Source organism: Chelonia mydas, chromosome 19 (genome assembly GCF_015237465.2).
Source record: "Chelonia mydas isolate rCheMyd1 chromosome 19, rCheMyd1.pri.v2, whole genome shotgun sequence".
NCBI lineage: Eukaryota > Metazoa > Chordata > Testudines > Cheloniidae > Chelonia > Chelonia mydas.
In genome coordinates this window covers 14362542-14386099 of record NC_051259.2, presented here as the reverse complement: position 1 = coordinate 14386099, position 23558 = coordinate 14362542, and the positions used below count along the sequence as shown (strand labels likewise).

The window sequence follows — 23558 nt, the reverse complement described above, 5'->3', positions numbered from 1 at the left end:
TCTCGTTGTTCTCTGGCCAGCCCTACAGGCGGCAGCCATCACTCGGAGGGTACTGTCAAAGTTCTCAGCCCCCAGCAGCTCCCATAGTGATTAGGGTTACTACCTGGTCAGTATTTGACCGGCCTGGCCGGGTTTCTTCTTGTAGATTTGCCAGTTGCCGGAAAAGTAATTTAATCTGCCAGGAGTTTTTTTACGTGGGTCTAAAGATTTGCATTATTATCACAGTGTTGTTATCTAATGTTAAAAGTTTCTGTGTCTGCTGTTCTCACTAACGCAGTTTAAGCAATAACAGATCAAAACTGTTGAAAATACAGCAGCTGTCTGCCCAGCAACACGCACGCGGTGCACCCTGTGTGCGACAAGGTTTGAGTCACAGGACAGGGTGGAGAAGTGCTATGTTGTTAATCTTATCTATGTGTGTTATCTCTCTAGATACTGTAAGTGGCTGTTGAAGGGGTGGGGTTGAGGAGTTGCCTTGGGTGGGGGGTGTTGGATGGGGGTTTTTTTGCATTTCAAAGGTGGTAACCCTAAATTGAGCTGAGCTCTTTGGAAAATCCACCCCCTTCTCTTTAGGCCTACATGAGCACCAAGCTCTTTTGAACATCAACAATCTTTGATGTTTGAAATAAATTCCTCACCACAGAGCCTACAAGGGGGTTGAGGAAGAAGCAGAGTGTTATGGTGAAAGCACAGGACCGGGGCTGACTGAGTTCTTTCCCTCGCTCTCCCACAAATTCTGTCTGTGACCTTGGGGAGGTCCCATCGGTCTGTGCCTCGGTTTCCCCTCAGTCTCTCACAGAGCAGTTTCAGCAAAAACAACGAGGAGTCCTTGTGGCACTTTAGAGACTAACAAATTTATTTGGGCGTAAGCTTTCATGGGCTAGAACCCACTTCATCTGATGCATGGAGTGGAAAATACAGGGGTAGGTATAAATACATGAAAAGATGGGAGTTGCCTTACCAAGTGTGAGGTCAGTCTAACGAGACAATTCAATTAACACCAGGGTACCAAGGGAGGAAAAATAACTTTTGTAGTGGTAATGAGAGCAGTTTCAATCCATTAATGTTTGTATAGCACTTGGAGACTCTGAGGCGGGTTGTGCAGTAGGAATTCCAAGCAGTAGTGATCTCTGGAAACTGGTTGATAAGAAATTGGCAGGCTGCCTGCATAACCATCTCCTCTGTTTTGCTCTTCTAGGTCATGAGCATACTGCTCTTGATTGAGTACTCGATGGAGGTGGCTACTGGGAAAGGCTACTGCAAAGTCCTGGACAAGGATTACTACATAATTGGTAGGTTCAGTAGATGGAAGAGAAGCCAGAGGAGAAGCTGAGAGGGCTGCATTTGAGAGGGTGCATTCAGTCCAAGGTTGTTTCTTCTCCAAATCTTCTTCAAACAAGTTGTCAGATGCTGCAGTTTAGAACTGAGGGGCGTGAGCTGAAAACTTCAGACCCAGATCCGACCTAAAACAGATACATAAATTAGGGAGTAAATAGTAATAATCCTCTGGTTTTTTTGTATACTGGGAGAGAGCTTTCCAACCACAGATCTCAAAGCCCCTGGCTAATATTAATTGATTAAATCTCATAACAGCCCTGAAGTAGGTGAAATTTTTCTGAATTTCAAATTTTCAATGATGTTTTTCTGCAAAAATGCAATTTTTGATCAAAACAAGACCAATTTTTATCAGTTTTTTATTAGCTACAGAGCTGATTGAAATTTTTCAATGATCCAGATCTGTAATGTTAACATTTCGGGGGGGGGGGTGGGGGTGAGGGGCGGGAAATGAAATTTGAATAACTAGTAGAAAAGTCCCACAATTTTGTTTTTATTTTTTTCAACCAGCGCTACCTGGCATGTCTATAGGCATTGTTGTTCACATAAATGTATATGCTGCTTAGCAACATTTTTGAACCGCTGTCAAATATAAAATGTTCCCACAAGTAGTGATGTATAAAAATGATGATTTGTTTCCAAAAATTTTTTGAAAAAAAAAATTAATTTAGTGACAATACATTTCACATTTTACCAACCCTGAATTAAATGGCCAGTTTTAGCAGCAGGGAAGATGTCAAATTATCATGAAGTTTCCATACAAAAATAAATTGTTATCCAATCTAGATATTGCGTTTCACAAACCTTGGGATTTCTGCTTAAAAACAGAATGATTTTTTGTGTGAAAACAGTACTATTTTTTAACAAAACAAAATTAAAAAGGCCAAATTTGGCATATATTCCCTCTACCCACTCCCCTCCCAAAGTTGCAGTATTTTGCAAATTTGCAATGAAATCCCGAACGCTTGCATTTGAAGGTGCATCACAAATATTTCACAGAGTTCTATTCATGAGATTGTTGGCATTTCTTTTTCTGGTCAGACTGGAAATACCACAAAGAGCAACTTTTATAGTTCCAGAAATTAGAAGTGAAAACAATGTGTTTAAACACTGCAAAATACTCAGCTTGAATTCAAATACAGAAATGGAAGAAGATTTGGGAAATTCATTGCCCCCCCCCCCAAAACCTGGTTCTCTCACTCGTCCTCAACGCCTGCTGTTCTGTGTGTAAATTGCACCAGAGTGGAGTGTGTTAATAATACCCTAGAATGTTGTGAAACTCTTTACCATTTCCTGTGAGTCAATTTACACCCCTTCAGCTTTTGCTTTCCCATGAGAATTAACTAAAAGTGCACACATTTGTATTTAAACTTTTAATTTCATTATAGTTCTCAAAAGCTTTGCAGCAACAACTTGCACATTTCTAATGTGTGATATCATGTACTACAGAAATGTAAAACAAACAATAGTGGAAGAGAAGAGCTGAGGGACAATTTTAACCCACATGGGAGATTTTCAAAGGCGTTAGGTGTCCAGATCTCATTGACTTTCAATGGGAGTTGCATCTTTATTTGGTCTTTGTGCCTCTTGGAAAGGCCAAACCTCTAATACGCCTTAATTCCATTTGTGGTGGGTTAATTTCCTTTGTTTTTGTTTTAATTCATATATAAAAATGTATGACTGCAGTAATAATGACTAGGAGTTGTCATCACAATCTCGATGGACTCATTCAGGGGAAGCAGCAGAGCTATTCAGGAAAACAGTGTGCGTGCAGCTTTTGTCATATGGACCAAAACCCCCTGCACTGGAGGCAGAACACGCTTGAAGGACCGTTAGGTTTATTTCTCTTGCCAATCCTGTCCTGCCCTTGAACCCAGCTGTTCAGAAGCAGCACTCTGCAGTGTATCAACAGCCCAACAACCTAAATATCCATCTCCAGCAATCAGCACATGTGACTATTAAAACCACAGTTTACGAGCCCTGCCTGCATTCCCCCGGCCAGTTTATTGGGCCATAAAATAGAAACAGGCCTCTTTGCATTCAAGGGGAACATTAGGAGTCATTCAAAGTCCCTTCTAGCTGCATTCAGCACACTAGCTCTGATGTGGCCAGAAGTTAATCAAAACACACATTTGGCAAACAAAACCTGTTTTTTTATTAGTCCCCTTGCTATGGTTGCAAAGGCCCAGTGTAGGCTTCATCAGACCACCGTGGCGTACACTGTTGATACCACATTTGCAATGAGAGAGGACTTTTATTTCATAACATACTTCTCCCTGCTCATGAAATTCCTGGGTATCTCTGGGAGACTCAGCTGGGGGAGCAAGCAGTGATGCATAGAAACAGACGCGCGCGCGAGAGAGAGAGACCATGTTTATTCATTCGCTGGCATGTGTGTTTGTATAAATCATGGACTGGGGCAGTCTCATGAGATACACACACCAATTTGGGGAAGCTTTCACCAGCAGCAGTGAAATCCCCAAGCAAAGTGGACAGGCGGGGGGGAACTATCCTCTTCAGATATGCACAGAGGTCTTCAATGGCAGCTTAGACCATGGGTTTGGGGCTGGGAGAGGGCAGGAAGCATGTCTAGTGTGACTGTGACTACACACCAGCCAAATCCCCCCATGTGAGTGGGAGGCAGGATCCAAAAGCCGAAACCCCTATAAAGGCAAAGGAGGACGTTGTTACTGTCGCACACCGTGGGCTGTTGTAGCACCTGTAGAGGTGCTCCCTGCCCCGGGGAATGGAAAGGAGAATTCTGCAGAGTAGATAGGAACTCAGGTCTGGCACTGTGGATCCAGATTTGATCCTTCACGTGAGGGTGTTTGGGAGCAAAAAAGACATGATTCTATCAATTCAAGCCCCCTGCAATACAAACCACAGGTGCAGAGTGAGTCTAGGGAAGAACAGATATAGCAACGCCCAAGAATGAGTCTCAGTCCATAGAATCACAGAAGTTGGACATGGAAAGATCGTATTAGGCTTTTCCCTTATAGTCTATTCTCCAGTGCTTCATCCACCACAGAAGTAAATGTCCCACGCAATGGGTATTCTGCTACTTGTTTTGGGAGACAATTTGCCCAGCTTAACACCCCTTGCAAAATATTTATCTTCCACTGACAACATATCTTTATATAATTCCCTGGTTAACTGTGTCATGTCCCTGGCTAGCAGCTGCTCCGTATAGAGGGTAAGAGCCTACTACTGGTGGCACATGGCAGAGGTGCTTCTTTAGCTCATGGGATGGAGGCAACTGGATTTAGCAGTGAAGGTCCTGCGTTCAATTCCACCTGAGGAGAAGTCATTATGTTGAAGTCAAAGCTTTGACTTATGGGACCAAATCCTCCAGTCTTTAACTCAGTTAAAATTTCCATTGAGCACTGATTGACTAAGTAGTTCTGGCCCATGATTTGAAATGCTTCTGTGTTGCGTTGGGATCTTAATATTATTATTATTTATTAGCGGACATCACCACCAGCTTCCTGTTGATCTTCATGCTGTTTATCATCAGCTTCTACCTTCTTTATGGAGTGGTGAAGGTATGTCATTTTAAAATAACTTTCACTCTTGTTTTTGTAGGGATGTGGTGGGGGGGGGGATTATTTACAATTTCAAACCCATTGAACTGGTCACTCACAAATTTGCTCAAAGTCTGGCTGTGCCTACTAGGGCTAGGGGGGGAATTTTCCATCAAAATCATTTTTAATGGAAAATTGGGTTTTCAATTAAATGATTTTTTCATGCCAAGAGTCTGCTTTCCACAGACAATTAAGATTTTTTGTTGAAATATTACAGCCGAAACCTAAAATATTGTTGATTTGGAAATGCTGCCGTGGTGCCGAATTGCAGTTGTTCTCCTACATGGGCTGGTCAGACTACATCTCCCATAATGCACCATAGTCAGCAACTCCCATGATACAACTGTCCCCCCTCTCCAATAAGAGAAACCATGGTGCATCATGGGAGATATAGTCTGACCAGGGTGCTTAGCCTAGAGAGGAGAACAGCAGCTTGAGGCCCCCAAACTACAATTCCCATGAGGCAAAGTGGCAGAATTTCCAAATTGAAATATTTCAGCTTTCAAATTGCCATAAAAAAATCTAAATTTTCCATGGCAAAAAAACAAAAAAACAAACCCTATTTTTTGAACAGCTCTCATGTCTATAAGGTAGATTTCTAACACACCTGTCACATTAATATCTAGAGTTTGGTGTGGAATTTCTTGCCGGGGGGTGTGTGTGTGTAATTTTTTCTAGCTATAACAGCACAATAGCACTATAATAGCCCTTTCTAATCAATCCCACTTGAATAGAAATAATCAGTTGCCTGCTCTCTCTCTCACAGAATAGGGAACGCCTCTTGATTCCATTCCTGGCTTTGCAAATCATGGATTTTCTCCTCACCCTCTTCACAATCATCAGTTCCTATATTCAAGTCCCTGAAATGCTGTCATTTGCATCCATTAGCCATGTGGTAAGTAAGAAGCATGAGCCCACTTTCAGGCTGCCGGGGTGCAGATATATAGCACAATACGTGAAACTAAACTTGATGGACTAGACAAAGGCCCCAGAGAAGCAGGAAGGCTAGTCCAATAGTTAGGATTGTCACCAGGGTCTTTGGAGACATGGGTTCAAGTCTCTGCTCCGCCACAGACTTCCTTTGTCACCTTGGGCAAGTCACTTAGTTTCTCTGTGCCTCAGCTCCCCACCTGTACCCTGGGGCTACTAGTACTTCCTTCCCTCACAGGATAACTGCATTAAAAAGATGATGAGCTGCTCCGAAGCTACTGTGTTAGGGCTATATAAATACCCTAAGGCAGATAGGCTAGTGAGCTACTCTGACATAGGACCCCTAGCAGGATACTTGGTGCGCTATATGAACAAGGGGTGAATGTCTGGCCCCACTGAACTCAATGGGTGTTTTGCCATTGATTTAAATGGAGCCAGGGTTTCACCCCCAAAGTCCATTGCTAATCTTACAACCCTGTGTAACTGGAATCTCTGCTCCACTGCAGGAATCATTCATTTAATATTCATCACATTTCCTATAACCTCACTTGCCTGATTCATCACACTCGATGTAATTTATTTACAGTAATAAAAGCAAAGTGACAGCCGGTTGAGGGTTGGCCAGGGGAACATTTGTGTCTAAGATGATGGACCGGAGAGAGGTCTGACAGTGGAACTAGAGAGTACTTTAAAGGGAAACTGTAGTGATGAATTCTCCTCTCATGCCATTGATAACTAAATACATATATTTCATCTCTGGTCAAAAGTCAAACTTCAGGCCTAAACAGTAAGCATCAAACATGATATTTAGGCATCAAAATCAGGAGCAATTTTCAGAGATGTTGAAAGCCAGCAGCTCCCATCAGCAGCAGCCCAGAAACTCTGAGAACTGGGTTTTTGCCTGAAATTCGCCCATTTATTGGGTGCCTAAATATGGGTTTTGCTGCCTCTCCTGCCTACATCCCCAATACCCCAAGTCTGAAAAATTTTGGCCTGCTTATATACTACACTTTCTAGACTGTTTTTCGGAAAACTTTTATGGGTGACAGGCCTGATTCACCATTGCCCTTCCCCCTTGTGCCATCAGGTGCCCTAGTGCAAAACAGGGGTAAAACACCACATTTTACATCCACTTTGTACTGGGGTTAACAATCATGCAGGGGACCAGCTCCCCATTGGCAGTCAGGGTATGTCTCTATGGCAGTCAGAGGTATGACTAACACATACCCAAGCTAGCTTTGATCTAGCTAGCTCCAATAAGAATATCACTGAAGCTGCAGCAGCGTGGGCTCGCTGATCAAGTACGTATCCAGGGCCCCAGGCATAGGGGGTGTTGTACAGCCCATGCTGACACGCATGCTGCCATGACTTCCCTGCTCTGTTACCCAAGCTATCTAGATGAAAGCTAGCATGGGTATGTCTACACATGCTGCAGTCACACCTCTGACTGCAGTGTAGACAGACCTTAAGGTCTGACATGCTGATAGCAGTGTAGACATAACTTAATCTGGAGCACCTCAGCAGCATAAAGGCACCTTCAAGTGCCACTTAAATTTGAGTCCACTTGAAGGTCTATTTACACTGTCAGAGTGGCATAAAGGGGTTGTGGCATAAAAGAGAGTAAGGCCCAAGTGCAGGATAAAGGAGAATCAGGCCCTTTATAGCTAAGGAAACACCCACAATTTTGGCTCTTTCATTTAACCAAAAATAAAGCCTTGATCACTCTGGCATTTTTGTCTCTGTAGAAAGCACACACGAAGTTTCCCTTCCTGGCCGTGCAATTACTGGATTTCTGTCTGAGCGTCTTAACGCTTTGTAGTTCCTACATGGAGGTCCCAGGCTACCTCAGCTTCCACTCAGCGAACCAAGAGGTAGGTAATAAATGAACGACAAGCATGAGCCTGGACAACAAGTGTCATGTTGTGCTTTAGCCTATCAGGGAAATCAGCAAAATGTTCATCCAGTTTTTTTCTGTTTTGAAAAATGTTTCTTTAAGACTTGCTGTTAGGGCAGCACCCCCAGCTCTGCTCTGCTCAGTGCCAAAGGTCATCTGTAGGGAGGGATGAAAGTAACCTAAGAGACTTACCACTACGCAGGGGGGCCGGGGTCCTGAGCAAGGTCAGGGGGTGGCTCAACCGGAAGGGGTGGGGCTAGGATGACCAGATGTCCCGATTTTTGGGTCTTTTTCTTATATAGGCTCCTATAACCCCACACCCCCGTCCCGATTTTTCACACTTGCTGTCTGGTCACCCTAGGTGGGGCCTCGGGCGGAAGGGGCAGGGCTTGGGACGGACTCTCCCAGCCAGCCCTTCAGTGCGGCCTGGAGGCAATTTAAAGGGCTCCCGGCCACTGCCACCATCGCTTTCCCTGGGCTCCGGCAGCAATTTAAAGTGTCCGGGGTAGCAACAGCCGGGAGCCCTGGACCCTTTAAATCACCACCGGAGCCCCATGGTAGCAGCAGCAGCAGTGGGGAGTCCCGGGGCTCTGGCAGCGATTTAAATTGCCGGGCCCCGGGGAAGCTGCCCCCTGCCAGTACGGTCGGCTTTATACCAGCTCGGACCGTACCAGCTTACTTTCATCTCTGTCTGTAGGACTTTCTAATCAACATCACTGTGCCCTTCCCTGACAGTTTGCTTGTGCAGTCATCATTTCTTAAAAGCACAACTCGTTTTGCTGCGTCAAATTTTGTGGGTGTAAATTAAATCGGCAAAACTGGGAGGCTGGGAATCGGCCTCCCTGAGGACATACCTTCACTAAGACTCTGATTCAGCAAAGCGCCTAAGCTAGGGTTACCAACTTTCTACTTGCACACAACTGAACACCCTTGCCCCGCCCCTATTCTGATGCCCCAGCCTCGCCCCTTCTCTGAGGCCATGCCCCCTGCTCACTCCACTCCCCCCTCCCTCTGTCTCTCGCTTTCCCCACCCTGACTTACTCACTCAGGGCTCCAGGGTGGGGCAGGGGGTTGGTGTGTGGGGGTGTGTGAGGGCTCCAGCTGGGGGTGCAGACTCTGGTGTGGGGCTGGAGATGAGGGGTTTGGGGTGCAGGAGGGGGCTGAGGGCTGGAGGTGTGAGTTCCAGGGTGGGGCCAGAAATTAGGGGTTCAGGATGCTTGAGGGGGCTCCAGGCTGCGGCAGGGGATTCAGGTGCAGGGTTGGGGGTTTGGGCTCTGCCTGGGGGTGCGGGCTCTGGTGTGGGACCAGGGATGAGGGATTTGGGATGCAGGAGGGGGCAACAGGCTGGGGCAGGAGGTTGGTGTGTGGGAGTGTGTGAGGGCTTCAGCTGGGAGTGCAGACTCTGGTGTGGGGCTGGAGATGAGGGGCTTGGGGTGTAGGAGGTCTGCTCCAGGCTGGGACCAAGGGGTTCAGGGTGCAGGAGGGGGCTTCGGGATGGGGAAGGGGAGAGGGGTGCAGAGGTGGGGAGGGCTCCAGCTAGGGGTGCAGGCTCTGGGTGAGGCTGGTGATGAGGGGTTTGGGGTGCAGGAGGGTGATCCAGGCTGGGATCAAGGGGTTCGGAGGGCGGGAGAGGGATTGGGGCTGGGGCAGCAGGTTGGGGCACAAGACGGGGTCAGGGGTGCAGGCTCCGGATGGCACTTACCTCAAGCAGCTCCCAGAAGCAGCGGCATGTTCCCCTTCTGGCTCCTATATGGAAGTGCGGCTAGGTGGCTCTGTGCACTTCCCTGTCCGCAGGTGCCGCACCCGCAGCTCCCATTGGCCGTGGTTCCCAGCCAATGGGAGCTGCGGAGCCGGTGCTTGAGGTGGGGGCAGCATGCAGAGCCCCCTGGCTACCCCTACATGTAGGAGCCAGAGCGGGGACAGGCCGCTGCTTCTGGGAGCTGCAGGGAGCCATGGCAGCCAGGGAGCCTGCCTTAGCCCTGCTGTGCCACTGACCAAACTTTTAATGGTCTGGTAAGCAGTACTGACCAGAGCCACCAGGGTCCCTTTTCAACCAGGCATTCCAGTAAAAAAACAGACACCTGACAACCCTAACCTAAGCACATACCAGGTCCAAGCCTATTCAGCAAACCAATTAAACATGATTAACTTTAGCCACAAGCTTAAGTGCCATTAACTTCAGTGGGTTGGGATCAGCTTTTAGATAACAAATCAATGAATTAAAATTAAGTGAAAATATTCAGGCCAGTTGAAAATTTTCCATCAAAACTGTTTTCCTGTGGAAAATTGAGGTTTTCGTGAAACTAGATTTTTCATGAAAAGTGTCTGCTTTCTGCAGAAAATTTTTTGTTGAAAAATAGAGAATCTGAAAACTGAAATATTTTGGCAAAAAAAGAAATACTTCAGCCAAAACCGGCACTATTTCTGATACACAGAGGGGACAGCAAGGTGCATGATGGGAGTCTGATCATGGAGCCTGGTCTATTGCAGAGACTGGGAGCATGAGGCACCTGAACTATAGCTCCCAGGAGGCACTGCAGCAGCATTTCAGAATCAAAATATTTGGTTTTGGCCAAAATATTTTATTTTTTGGTTAAAATATGTTGGGGATTGATTCCTCCCTGCCCCCCCCCCCCGTCCAAAAACTTGAAATTTTCCATTGAAAATGTAGATCATTTTTTTGTTTTGTTTCATTTTTTTGATATTTTCTGTTTGGGGTGGGAGGGGCATTCTGACCGGCTCGAGATCTGCCTTTGCTGATCAGAGCAAGGCATTTTGCCCATGGAGATGCCATTACACATTTCCCTGTCAGAGTGGGTGCAATTAAAGGTGGGGGCTTAGCCAGGGTTAATCAAAGCCCCGATTCAGGCCAGGAAGCACTGGCAGACACCTGATTATCAACAAGAAATGAAAAACTGTCTCTTATGGATTACTACTTTCCCACTTCAGCAGAACCAGAATGTTTGGTCCTTTAAGTCATGAAAGCTTTCCCTGATAACAGGGAAAACAAGGAATGTGTCTCCCAGGAATCAGACCAAAACTGTCAACTGATTTCATCTGGCCCTTGATGTTGGAATAGAGACATATGACTATCATGGGCACTTCCCTTTCCTTTCAGAGCTTCCTGCCAAGCCAGGAGAAGTTGTCTCCCGAGGAGTATGCCAAAGTGATGATCACCTTCACCATCACATTCATCGCTGTCCTCCTCCTAAAGGTAACTCACCATATGCTGGAGGGTAGGGATAGGATATAGAGGGACCTAGACAAATTAAAGGATTGGGCCAAAAGAAATCTGATGAGGTTCAACAAGGACAAGTGCAGAGTCCTGCACTTAGGACGGAAGAATCCCATTCACCGCTACAGACTAGGGACCAAGTGGCTAGGCAGCAGTTCTGTAGAAAAGGACCTAGGGGTTACAGTGGATGAGAAGCTGGATATCAGTCAACAGTGTGCCCTTGTTGCCAAGAAGGTTAATGGCATTTTGGGCTGTATAAATTGGAGCATTGTCAGCAGATTGAGGGACGTGATCATTCCCCTCTATTCGACATTGGTGAGGCCTCATCTGGAGTACTGTGTCCAGTTTTGGGCCCCACACTACAAGAAGGATGTGAAAAAATTGGAAAGTGTCCAGCGGAGGGCAACAAAAATTATTAGGGGGCTAGAGCATATGACTTATGAGGAGAGGCTGAGAGAACTGGGATTATTTAGTGTGCAGAAGAGAAGGATGAAGGGGGATTTGATAGCTGCTTTCAACTACCTGAAAGGGGGTTCCAAAGAGGATGGATCTAGGCTGTTCTCAGTGGTATCAGATGACAGAACAAGGAGTAATGGTCTCAAGTTGCAGTGGGGGAGGTTTAGGTTGGATATTAGGAAAAACTTTTTTAAGAGGAGGGTGATGAAGCACTGGAATGCGTTACGTAGGGAGGTGGTGGAATCTCCTTCCTTTGAGATTTTTAAGGTCAGGCTTGACAAAGCCCTGGCTGGGAGATTTAGTTGGTGTTGGTCCTGCTTTGAGCAGGGGGTTGGACTAGATGACCTCCTGAGCTCCCTGCCAACCCTGATATTCTATGATTCTATATTGCCTGGTGTCCCAAGCAAATGTTTGCTGCCTCATGAGACATGAGGAATTTGCTCCTCGTCTCCAGTCCTGCCATTAGAGGCACTTAGTGAGCTCAACAGGAGCTGTGCACGTAAAGCAGAGCCTAGATACTGGAGACAAGTGTAGGAGAGAGGTCTGAGATTCAAATGATTCTGTTCCCTACCTCTGCAGACTGCAGACATGAAACAAAACCTCTCCAAGGCTCCATCTCTCCCCACTCTTTATAGATGACACCAGCACATCAACCTCCAGGAGATTCATGAGTTGGGAACAAAAGATGAGGGGCAGTTTGGCTGTTGTGTGCCAAAATAAATCACATCAGTACACAGTGGGTCAGATTCTTGGCTGGTTCAAATCGGTGTAGCTGCACTGACATCAGTGGAGCTTACTCCAGTTCACATCAGCCGAGCTGGGGGGGCTGGGGCTGCCCTAACATGTAATTAAAAGCCCACCCACTCCTAAATCCCCCTGGCCTTTTAGAAAATCCTTTTGCAGTGGAGTTTTCTAGTCATCTGTTGATGGCTCAGCGAACAGGTTTTTAATTGACTAGTTTCAGACCATTTCAGAAAACCACAGACATCTCCAGCTATTCCAGCAGATGCTACCTGAATGAAAATGCTATTTTCAAGTAGAGATTTTTTTTTATTAAGATTCTTCCCAGGCAGCCAGACTAGCCAATATGAAGCACAATATCTTATCTGATTGCACTTCTGACATGACTTCATCATATCTTTTAATACTAGCAGAGCAGGGAGTGGGGCCTGAGGGCAGTGTAGAAATCTGACTGGCAGGACTGGCATAGCACTAGGGGCATTCCAGCAGAAGGCTTAGTGCCCCTGGCAAATAGAACTCGGCTTGAATTTACTACATGGTTAGCTAGATGGGTATGCAACATATCATGGATTTTCACCACAAAGCTTTCCTCCTCGTGTGCTGGAGACAATAGACAGAAGGGTATGTGAATGTGACTCAGCTCCTCTGAGATGGGGCAGTATAATGCCAGTGTGTGTGTGTGTTACACCAGTAAAATCCAGACTTCAATGGAGCTATGCCAGTCTGCATCAGGTGAAGATCTGGCCCATAGTGGCATGAATAACTCTTAAGTTGTGCATGGCTAGGGCTGGTGCCCAGTGAGTATCTGATTTCTTTGCTGGGGGATGTGATAGTAGCAACTGAATTCAACATGGCCACTTGCTCAATGAGTCATTGTGCTTGAGAGGAGTCGAAACACCCTGGGGTTGAACTTCAGCTGGTACAAATCAAGATTAACTTCAGTGGAGTCAATAGAGGTACTCTGGTGCTAGTGAGAGGAGACTTGGGCCCTATGAGGTGGGTAGTGTCACAAATAGATTTCCGCGATGTGTGCCATACGAAGGGGAATCCTGAAACTTTTGCCTGTTGTAATATGGGGTCACTGCATGTAAGAGGTTGAGAATGGCTGGCATCATCATCACCATGCGGCACGTAGGGGCCCATTGTGCTAGGTGCCGTACAAACAAAGAACCAAAAGATGGTTCCTGGCCCAAAGAGTTTACAATCGTAGACAAGAGACAACAGATGGGTACAGAGGGGACTACAAGGACCTAAGGTATAAATATATTTTATCACATCCCTGTAAGGCATCTCACAGCTTGACTGATCTCACTGTTAGGAAGTTACATCTGCTTTTCAGATTAAATTTACCTTTGAGGGGGCTCTCACTCGCCATGGCAATGACAGGTGAATCTCTGCTACTCCTGACTGACAGCATAATGCAACTCTGCTCCCTGAAATTGACAAAGACATGTCACCTAGAGCTCCACAGTCCGGATGCTGTGATATTCTCTTCACTTTCCTCTGGTGCATATTGACACTGAGGGCTGGATGCAGAAGCAGCCGTGGCTATTCAAATAAGGGACAAGTTCCAAGTGAGAGAGTTTTGATGAGGATCATGGTTACAAATGGAAATATTGTAGATCTAAAAAGGCCATTTGGTCCATTTAAGCTCATTAGTTTCAATTCACCGTTCCCCTCCAGGAAAGCATCTCAAGGCCCCCTGGGCCAACCCAGTATCTTTTTGCCTCAATTGCCTTGCCTATTGGCCCACTGCAAGCATTTATTGTCCTTCCATTCAAACATCGTGGTTCCTGTATATCTGGTGCCATCTATTCGCCTTCTAACTTGACATTAATGCCCCATAGCTCTGTCCTCTACACTCCATTCCAAAACAGAACATACCGTGCAGGAAAGCAGGCTATTGGCGAGAGAAGAGAGGGTCATGACTAGGGCCCTACCAAATTCACAGTCCATTTTGATCAATTTCATGGCCAGAGGGTTTTAAAATTGGTCAATTTCACATTTTCAGCTGTTTACATCTAAAATTTCACAGTGTTGTAACCCTGGGGGTCTCAACCCAAAAGGTACCCGGAAGTGGACCTATCTCCCCCTCTTCTCCCCCCGCCCCCAGAGCTGCCATGCAAGGGAAGGACAAGTCCTGTCTCTCCCAAACCCAGCAGGGACTTGCAGCTAGGAGCCCCCTGGCTGGGGCACTCCCAGAAGCAACAGGGAGATCAGATTTCATGGGGAAGGGCTTATTTCATGGTCTGTGACATGTTTTTCACAGCCACGAAATTGGTAGGGCCATAGTCATGGGTTCTATTCCGCTGTATGCCACTAACTTCCTGGGTGACCTATAGCAAGTTACTTAACCACTCTGTGACTTGGGTTTCCCATGTGCAGAGTGAGCCAGACAGCCTGGTGGTTAGGGCACTAGCCTACAATGTAGAAGACATGGGTGCAGTTCCCTGCTTTGTCATAGATTTCCTGTGTGACATTGAGCCAGTCACTTAGCCTCTCTGAGCCTCAGTTACCCATCTGTGAAATGGAGCACAGGAGGCTAAATATATTAAAGGTGGGCAGTGCTTAGCGATCTACAGATGAAAAGTGCTAGATGTTATACTTATCTATCCCCTGGGGCAGGGAGAGGCGATCATTATCAAGTGCTTTGAGATCCTCAGATGAAGAAAGCTTTAGAGATGCAAAGTGTTGTTGGTATTATTAAAATTATTGCCTATTGTTCAAGCGCTGCTATACAGGCTTTTCTGGAGATGACGGGTGTACAGGAGAGGAGGAAAACAGAGGGCCAGAATGGCAGAGCATCCCCTTCCAGAGCCGTATATTTCCTCCCCATCCATGTACACTAATAGATACCTGGGTCTGATGAAGACTTAAATATGTTGTATCATAAAGCTAACTCGCTTCCCCTCCACCACCCACAGGGAAAAGCACAGAGGAGCTATCAGAAACAAATCTGCAGGCATGGTGGGGGATGGGAGGCAGGTGGGGATTCTTAACGTACTTTAAAAATCAATTGTCGGTGTCATTTCTTATGACTATTAGTTCTTTATTAGCGTGAGATCAGGCATGGGCAGTTCAATACCCCCTCAACACCCGGGAAGAATTAGTAGGGGAAGCAAAAGTGGATGGGAACCTGGGAGGCAGTGACCATGAGATGGTCGAGTTCAGGATCCTGACACAGGGAAGAAAGGAGAGCAGCAGAATACGGACCCTGGACTTCAGAAAAGCAGATTTTGAAAACCTCAGGGAACTGATGGGCAAGAGACCCTGGGAGAATAACGTGAGGGGGAAAGGAGTTCAGGAGAGCTGGCTGTATTGTAAAGAATCCTTATTGAGGTTACAGGGACAAACCATCCCGATGTGTGGAAAGAATAGTAAATATGGCAGGCGACCAGCTTGGCTTAACAGTGAAATCCCTGCTGATCTTAAACACAAAAAAGAAGCTTACAAGAAGTGTAAGATTGGACAAATGACCAGGGAAGAGTATAAAAATATTGCTCGGGCATGCAGGAGTGAAATCAGGAAGGCCAAATCACACTTGGAGTTGCAGCTAGCAGGAGATGTTAAGAGTAACAAGAAGGGTTTCTTCACGTATGTTAGCAACAAGAAGAAAGTCAAAGGAAGTGTGGGCCCATTACTGAATGAGGGAGGCAACCTAGTGACAGAGGATGTGGAAAAAGCTAATGTACTCAATGCTTTTTTTGCCTCCATCTTCACGAACAAGGTCAGCTCCCAGACGGCTGCACTGGGCAGCACAGCATAGGAAGGAGGTGACCAGCCCTCTGTGGAGAAAGAAGTGGTTTGGGACTATTTAGAAAAGCTGGACGAGCACAAGTCCATGGGGCCGGATGCGCTGCATCCGAGGGTGCTAAAGGAGTTGGCGGATGTGATTGCAGAGCCATTGGCCATTATCTTTGAAAACTCATGGCGATCAGGGGAAGTCCCGGACAACTGGAAAAAGGCTAATGTAGTGCCCATCTTTAAAAAGGGAAGGAGGAGGATCCGGGGAACTACAGGCCAGTCAGCCTCACCTCAGTCCCTGGAAAAATCATGGAGCAGGTCCTCAAGGAATCAATTCTGAAGCACTTAGAGGAGAGGAAAGTGATCAAGAACGGTCAGCATGGATTCACCAAGGGCAAGTCATGCCTGACTAATCTAATTGCCTTCTATGACGAGATAACTGGCTCTGTGGATGAGGGGAAAGCAGTGGATGTGTTTTTCCTTTACTTTAGCAAAGCTTTTGACATGGTCTCCCACAGTATTCTTGCCAGCAAGTTAAAGAAGCATGGGCTGGATGAATGGAATATAAGGTGGATAGAAAGCTGGCTAGATTGTTGGGCTCAACGGGTAGTGATCAGTGGCTCCATGTCTAGCTGGGAGCCAGTATCTAGCGGAGCGCCCCAAGGGTTGGTCCTCAGGCTGGTTTTGTTCAATATCTTCATTAATGATCTAAAGGATCGCGTGGATTGCACCCTCAGCAAGTTTGCAAATGACACTAAACTGGGAGGAGAAGTAGATACGCTGGAGGTCAGGGATAGGATACAGAGGAACCTAGACAAATTAGAGGATTGGGCCAAAAGAAATTTGATGAGGTTCAACAAGGACAAGTGCAGAGTCCTGCACTTAGGACAGAAGAATCCCATGCACTGCTACAGACTAGGGACCGAATGGCTAGGCAGCAGTTCTGCAGAAAAGGACCTAGGGGTTACAGTGGACGAGAAGCTGGATATGAGTCAACAGTTGCCAAGAAGGCCAATGGCATTTTGGGATGTATAAGTAGGGGCATTGCCAGCAGATCAAGGGACGTGATCGTTCCCCTCTATTCAACATTGGTGAGGCCTCATCTGGAGTACTGTGTCCAGTTTTGGGCCCCACACTACAAGAAGGATGTGGAAAAATTGGAAAGCGTCCAGCGGAGGGCAACAAAAATGATTACCGGACTGGAACACATGACTTATGAGGAGAGGCTGAGGGACCTGGGATTGTTTAGTCTGCGGAAGAGAAGAATGAGGGGGGATTTGATAGCTGCTTTCAGCTACCTGAAAGGGGGTTCCAAAGAGGATGGATCTAGACTTTTCTCAGTGGTAGCAGATGACAGAACGAGGAGTAATGGTCTCAAGTTGCAGTAGCGGAGGTTTAGGTTGGATATTAGGAAAAGCTTTTTCACTAGGAGGGTGGTGAAGCACTAGAATGGGTTACCTAGGGAGGTGGTGGAATCTCCTTCCTTTGAGGGTTTTAAGATCAGGCTTGACAAAGCCCTGGCTGGGATGATTTAGTTGAGGATTGGTCCTGCTTTGAGCAGGGGGTTGGACTAGATGACCTCCTGAGGTCCCTTCCAATGCTGATATTCTATGATTCAGCCTATTGCCAGATTGCCAACAATGAGAATTACATGACATGCATTCACCGCAATTGCCGTGCTCCTGGCACGCCTTCCCCTCAATTCAGTCCAATGCTATCTGGGCATGGTGGTGTAGAGCCATGTCCCATTACAGCTGACAGCACCTTGGCTTCCCCAAATGGCTCCTGGTGCTTGCTCTGTATTATTTCTCCCTGCGGCTGGTGCTGTGCTGCTGGATGGCTTGAAGAGACTGGGTAACCAACTGGGACTGTGAGCCTGGTGCTCGTTTCACTGCCTAGTGGAGCTACAAGTGGCAATGTAACTCTGAGAAGGAACTGAGCCGCACAGCCATTGCTCTTTGGCATCCTGCTCTGAGCACCCGGGGCTCTGCAAATCAGAGCAGGGGTCTATAAACACGATGCAGACAGCTACACTTAGAATGCTGCCTGGGTTTTAAGATTAAATGCAGGTAACTCCCTGCAACTTTAGCAAGAGTCGGAGCTGAATGAAGTGCTGAAGTGACCATGTTTGGGCCTTCTAAACATTCCGGTAAGGTCATGAGCAATATTTGATATAGCCAGGGGGAGAGATACCAAAGAGCTTGTGTCAGATCTCCTGTGGAATCCACCTGAAAAACCTCTGGTGTGTCTGGGTGAGAGAGGACATTTGCTTTGATTCTGTTGCTCTAGGGGCCTAGACTGTAGAGATTTCACAGGTTCAGGGCCTGCTCTTGTCAGTTGCTAGGCACCGTCAGCACCCCAGCAAGGCACAGACCTTAAAGGGCTACAGTTTGTCCTACTGCAGATTAAGTCAGTTGCCTGAAGGAAGAGTAAGGCCTATAATATTGGGCTGTACATACAGCTAGAGTGAAATCTTGCCCTGAGATACACGCACACCGCTCCTGCTGAAATCAGTGGGATCCGCACTCTCCAAGAGCACTCCTGGAAGGATGTTCAAGCTATTCTGACCTGTCTGGTAGGCTCCTTTCCCGCTTCTTTGGGGTGGTCAGCACACCTGGTGGTGCTAGAAGGGACTGCAATTGTTGCTGGTCCCTTTGTGGGGGGACATAAGGAGGGGGAAGCTCCCCCTACTTTCTCCCTGTTGTCCACCTACCCCATGGCCAAGCACCATCTGCCCCATAACCAGATGAGACTCCTTGCTTCTGTGCTGTGAGCATTATAGCTTCATATTTCCAGGATAGATGGAGCATGCCAGAAATGTTCTATGCACCAGCTGCCTAAGAAGAAGGCAGCCAATATTTTACCTTTCCTGCCCAGGTTCATCTCCACAGTTTCACTCAGTTGGTACATCTACACAGACCATGCAATCATCTGGTCCAACAGACTTGAGCTCACACCATGGCACTAAATGTAGCCGTGTAGATGGTGCGGCTTGGGCTCTGAAGCCTGGGGAGAGGGATGGACTTCAGCCTGAGCTGGAGCTTAAAACGCTGTCTACATAGATATTTTCAGCACGGTAACGTGAGCTCAAGTCTGTCGACCCAGGCTGGGAGGCTCGATTCCGTCGGCTGTGTAGACATAAAGAATGAGACCCTAGTGTGGAGGCTCTGAGTGACACTGAGGGCCAGACCTGTCTCTTAGCAACCCCCACAGGTCTATGCCCTGCAAGCCTTTTCCTTGCAAATAAATGTGTGCAGATACATGTGCTCATGCTTCTCTCTTCCTCAATGGCTAGAGTGAGCAGATCCTGAATCTGCTGGCATGCTGTTCCGGTTTGCTGGGTCAGTCCTGTTCTCGTGGCTGGGCGGTGAGGGGTTTAATCCAAATGTCATAGACCTGGCCAGTCCCATCTCCTCACTCACAGCTCCCTACACTCTCCCATAGCTCCCATCTCCCTCCACCAGTCCATCAGCTAGTGATAAGCGCTCAGCCCTTTCCTTGCCTCCTGTGACTGTCACAAGGCCCCACTCCTGCCTAGCATGCCTCCTGGCACCCAGGTCGGGGAATGCCGCTCTCGCTGTGTCAAGTGGTCCCTTGCTGGTAACTTGGCCCTCCGGCCAGGTCACCCTTTCCAGGGTTATGGAGTCCAATTGTCTGAATGTCGTCCCCAGCTGGTGTTCAGCCCCAGCTCAGGCCTTTATGCCACTAAGCCAGGGGCTGGCAGAATAACCCGAGCCTGCCCCATACCGAGTTCCAGCCCGGGGACCCTATAACCAGCAATCCAGGTCCTCAGTCCCCATCTTTCCCTGAGCTCTTTCCTACCCTTTAGCCTTCTCTACATTTTCTTTCCAGCTTCTGGGTTTACCATGGGAGCCTACCCTACTCCCATGGTGCCGTCACTCCCTCCAAGCCTTATGTCAGACCTTTTACTCCAGGGCAGGATCCCAGTGCTTCCCCTCCCACTTGGCTTTCTCTGGGTGACCACCCTCCTCCCGAGGAGTAGCTGTAGGCTCCTGTCTTTGCAGTCCTCTTTCTGCTTTCAGTGTCCTGGCTTTATCCTGTATCCCAACCCTTCCCCTGCTGGCCTTCACTCTCACAGGTGATGCCAGGTAACCTAACTGGCCTCTCGTTAACCCTGTCAGGGCTGGGGGTGGGCCACACCCCATCACATCATCCAGTTCATCCTCCTCCCACCAAGCGTTCACAACCTCCTGAGTCCCACAACTCCTAGGACAAGCTCCCTGACCCGTAACCAAACTGCCCGACAGCTGACAGCACCCTCCAGTTGGACCCTCACCCACAATGCAAAGGAGCTTTAGGTTGGGATTTCATAAGGCGCCTAAGGGAGTTAGGTGCCCAAGTGCCATTGAATTTGGGTGGCAGATATGTGCCTAACTCCCTTTGGCCTGGCTTGAATGGCTTATATTCCATCATCCTGCTGTTAGGCTGAAAGATGGTTTTAACTGGGTTTCTAACCACCAATAAAACTGCCCTCTGCCACCCTGCAATTACAAGAGGTAGTTGGCTGCAGGCCTGAATTTAAAGCATCACACTTGGCATTTGGGCTCCATATTGGTTCATCCTACTTTAACCCCCTTTCGAACTCCATTTTCAAGGACATAGCGGCAGGCCTCGAATTTTGCTTCCTTCTTAGTTTGCAAACTGATATTTCCCTGAGTGATCTTAAGAACGGATGACCCAGAATTCAGAGCCTAACCTGGGCATACTTGACATTTTCAGACACAGTCAGATTTTTTAGGGGAAGATTCCGCTGTCACTGAAACTGGCTGAAATTCAGGCAAACTCCATCATCACCTCTAGTGCAGATATCCCAGGTGGGGCTGATATCATGGATTGCAGGCTCTGTACAATAGGTGAGGTTTGCAACGGAATCTAAGAGATTTAGGTGCTCAAGTCCCTCCGAATTTCAATGGAGTCTCTCTCTCTCTCACCCTCTCTATTTCAGGGTATTATACTGCCACTCACTAGCAAAGCACATTCCATGTAAAATCAATAGCAAAGTCCTTAGTGGAATTCATGGAGCATCTGGCACTTTTCCCTTTTTGGGGTAAAGACTCTGCTAAGGGTGGGATCTCTGGGGGCGGGGGGTGGCATTGGTTGATTTGTTTCAGGGTAATTGTTTTGGTTGGTTGGTTGGTTGGGTGGGCGTATTGGGTTGAAGGGGTGTCAATGGTGGGGTTTATGAGCAGCAGGCAGGGACAGGTGTTAGGGGGTGTCAAGGTTACTTCCCCACTCTGAACTCAAGGGTACAGATGTGGGGATCTGCATGAAAGACCCCCTAAGCTTATTCTTACCAGCTTAGGTTAAAACTTCCCCAAGGTACAAAGTTTTACTTTTTGTCCTTGGACCTTATGCTGCCACCACCAAGCGTGTTAAACAAAGAACAGGGAAAGAGCCCACTCAGAGACGTCTTCCCCCCAAAATATCCCCCCAAGCCCTACACCCGCTTTCCTGGGGAAGTCTTGATAAAAATCCTCACCAATTTGCATAGGTGAACACAGACCCAAACCCTTGGATCTTAAGAACAATGAAAAAGCAATCAGGTTCTTAAAAGAAGAATTTTAATTAAAGAAAAAGTAAAAGAATCACCTCTGTAATCAAGATGGTGAATACCTTTCAGGGTAATCAGATTACTCTTTTTTACACAACTGTACCCCGATTACACTCCCATCTTGGACAAGTGGGCACAACCAGGGGAAGCCAAGTTAAGTTCCAATAGAAACCCCTTACATTCCTTTAGTGATTTTGATTACATTACCCAATAGTCAAATAATTTTGATCAGATTATCTCTCCGCCTGCTGCCTGCAGCAATCCCTTATAGACCATTTCTGTGGGAAAAGGGCCGATTTTCCCTCAGAATAGATGTAAAGTCTTCTGGGGACAGAAGCATAGTTGTGGTAGTAGCCACTCTACCTGACCCCCTTGGATAATTTAATTACCAAGCTTCCATCCAATGTGACTGCACAGAGTTGCACATACAGTTACATTTATATAACTGGGTTTTATCATTAAACAAAAACTTCCTTCTTATAACACCACAACTGTTACTCTTTTAACATCTTCACAACAGTTACCTTTTACCATTTCCACAACTCCCAAATGTTTACTTTCCTGCAAACCCTGTATTATCAATTCCTGCAAAAGGTATTTGTAACTTTTCACTCACTGCTTTAAATCACTTACTTCTACATTTAGTTCTTTAAGGTAGTGCAATTTGTCTGTAACTTAGCCACCAAGTACAATTATTGCCACACAGCTGCCTTAACTTGTGCTGTCTTTACCTTGAGACTGTTCAAAGAGGCAGTAAAACATTTGTCTCCATGGATGCCCATGGATCTTTTACTCCAAAAATTCCAGTGGAATACAGCAGACCTCCGTCATACTTTGTCCAAAATAACCAAAAACTTTTCACATAAGTATCCAAAGTACCCTCCATTAAAACTTCAGAAAAACAAAAGTGTGGAAAGGCGGGGGCAGAGGAGGGGAAAGAGGTGGAAAGAAGCCAATTAAGCCTGTCAGGTCAGTTTAAAGTATAGGCTACCAGCAGCAAATTAAGTAAACCGAGAAAAAGAAGAAGGAAAAGAAGAAAAGGATAGAGAGTAGGCTCCCTGGGTTGAAACAGTTGGGAACCCTTATCTCCAGGTTCTCATTCTGGCTCTGGGAGAAGAGTGGGGGTTGTTACCTGCTCCTGCAAACCATGCCATTTTGTACTTTGAAACTTCATTCTCTCCACTCCCCCAGGACCAAGTCCCAGCTCCAGTCTCTAAAGGTCGTCTGTTAACTCTGCTTTTGACTTTAAACCCTGTTGTGCCAAATCATCTTTAACCACCCCTAACTAATTTACAACCCTTCAGCAGCCCTTGCTGAAGCAGCACCTAACTTGAAAGATTCCTGGCAGCTTCCCATAATGCTGCCCTTACTTCAAACCTCTCACAAGCAGGCTGAAGTGCCTCCTTTCCCTGGAAGGCATTCAGTCCCCATGGGCAGGGACCGTCTTCCACTACCCATATACCAAAGGAGGGTGGGCTCCTCAGCCACCCCCCATCCCTCTGGGTCCCCTAACACTGCCTCCATTTCCTTTTTAATCTCATCCCAGGTTGACCCCTGCACCTGGTATGGGCCCTGGTTCTTCCTTACCCATTTATCAAAAAAATCCTTTACCCTGGCTTGCCAGAACCCGCAACTACCATCACGAGAGTTCACTATACCCCCTCCAAGCAGCTGCGCGGACTGTTGGGGAGCGGGACTTATAGGCTGCCACTCACCTATCCAATGCGATGCATCTGAGTCACAGCACCAAGATGTTAGGGGGCTTATTCCTTCACCCACTTACTTCCCTGGTCCTTCTCACATGAACAGAGAGCAACAATACCCGAAGTCCAAAGGTGCAAACAATTCCATGTTTATTGGGGTGAACTTCCAGCAAGTATGATTCCAGTTTCCTTCCTTAGTGTCCCCCTTCCCAGCTCTGACACCACAGAGCTTTACCTGTGTCCCTGTTCCCATTCCCCACCCCCTTAGCTAAACATGATTCCAATTTCCCCACCCCCATTCCCGTTCCCATTCCCCACCCCCCTGATTAATACTTCCTGATTGACTGCAGACTATATAGTAAAACTT

At 47.0% G+C, this 23558-nt stretch overlaps 1 protein-coding gene and 1 long non-coding RNA gene across 2 annotated transcripts in view; one reads left to right on the top strand and one right to left on the bottom strand.

The window, feature by feature from the left end:
• LAPTM5 (lysosomal protein transmembrane 5) overlaps positions 1-23558 on the top strand; it is a 39617-nt gene that overhangs the window by 11902 nt on the left and 4157 nt on the right. Inside the window, exons 2-6 of the mRNA XM_037881606.2 lie at positions 1199-1292; positions 4801-4877; positions 5683-5811; positions 7592-7717; positions 10859-10954. Coding sequence (XP_037737534.1) covers positions 1199-1292; positions 4801-4877; positions 5683-5811; positions 7592-7717; positions 10859-10954 — 522 coding nt within the window. The remainder of the gene's footprint in view (positions 1-1198; positions 1293-4800; positions 4878-5682; positions 5812-7591; positions 7718-10858; positions 10955-23558) is intronic.
• On the bottom strand, positions 1199-22766 carry LOC122463304. The gene is made up of 2 exons (XR_006286526.1): positions 22621-22766; positions 1199-1463 (listed from the first exon to the last, which is right to left on the bottom strand). It is a non-coding gene; the product is annotated as an uncharacterized LOC122463304 (long non-coding RNA).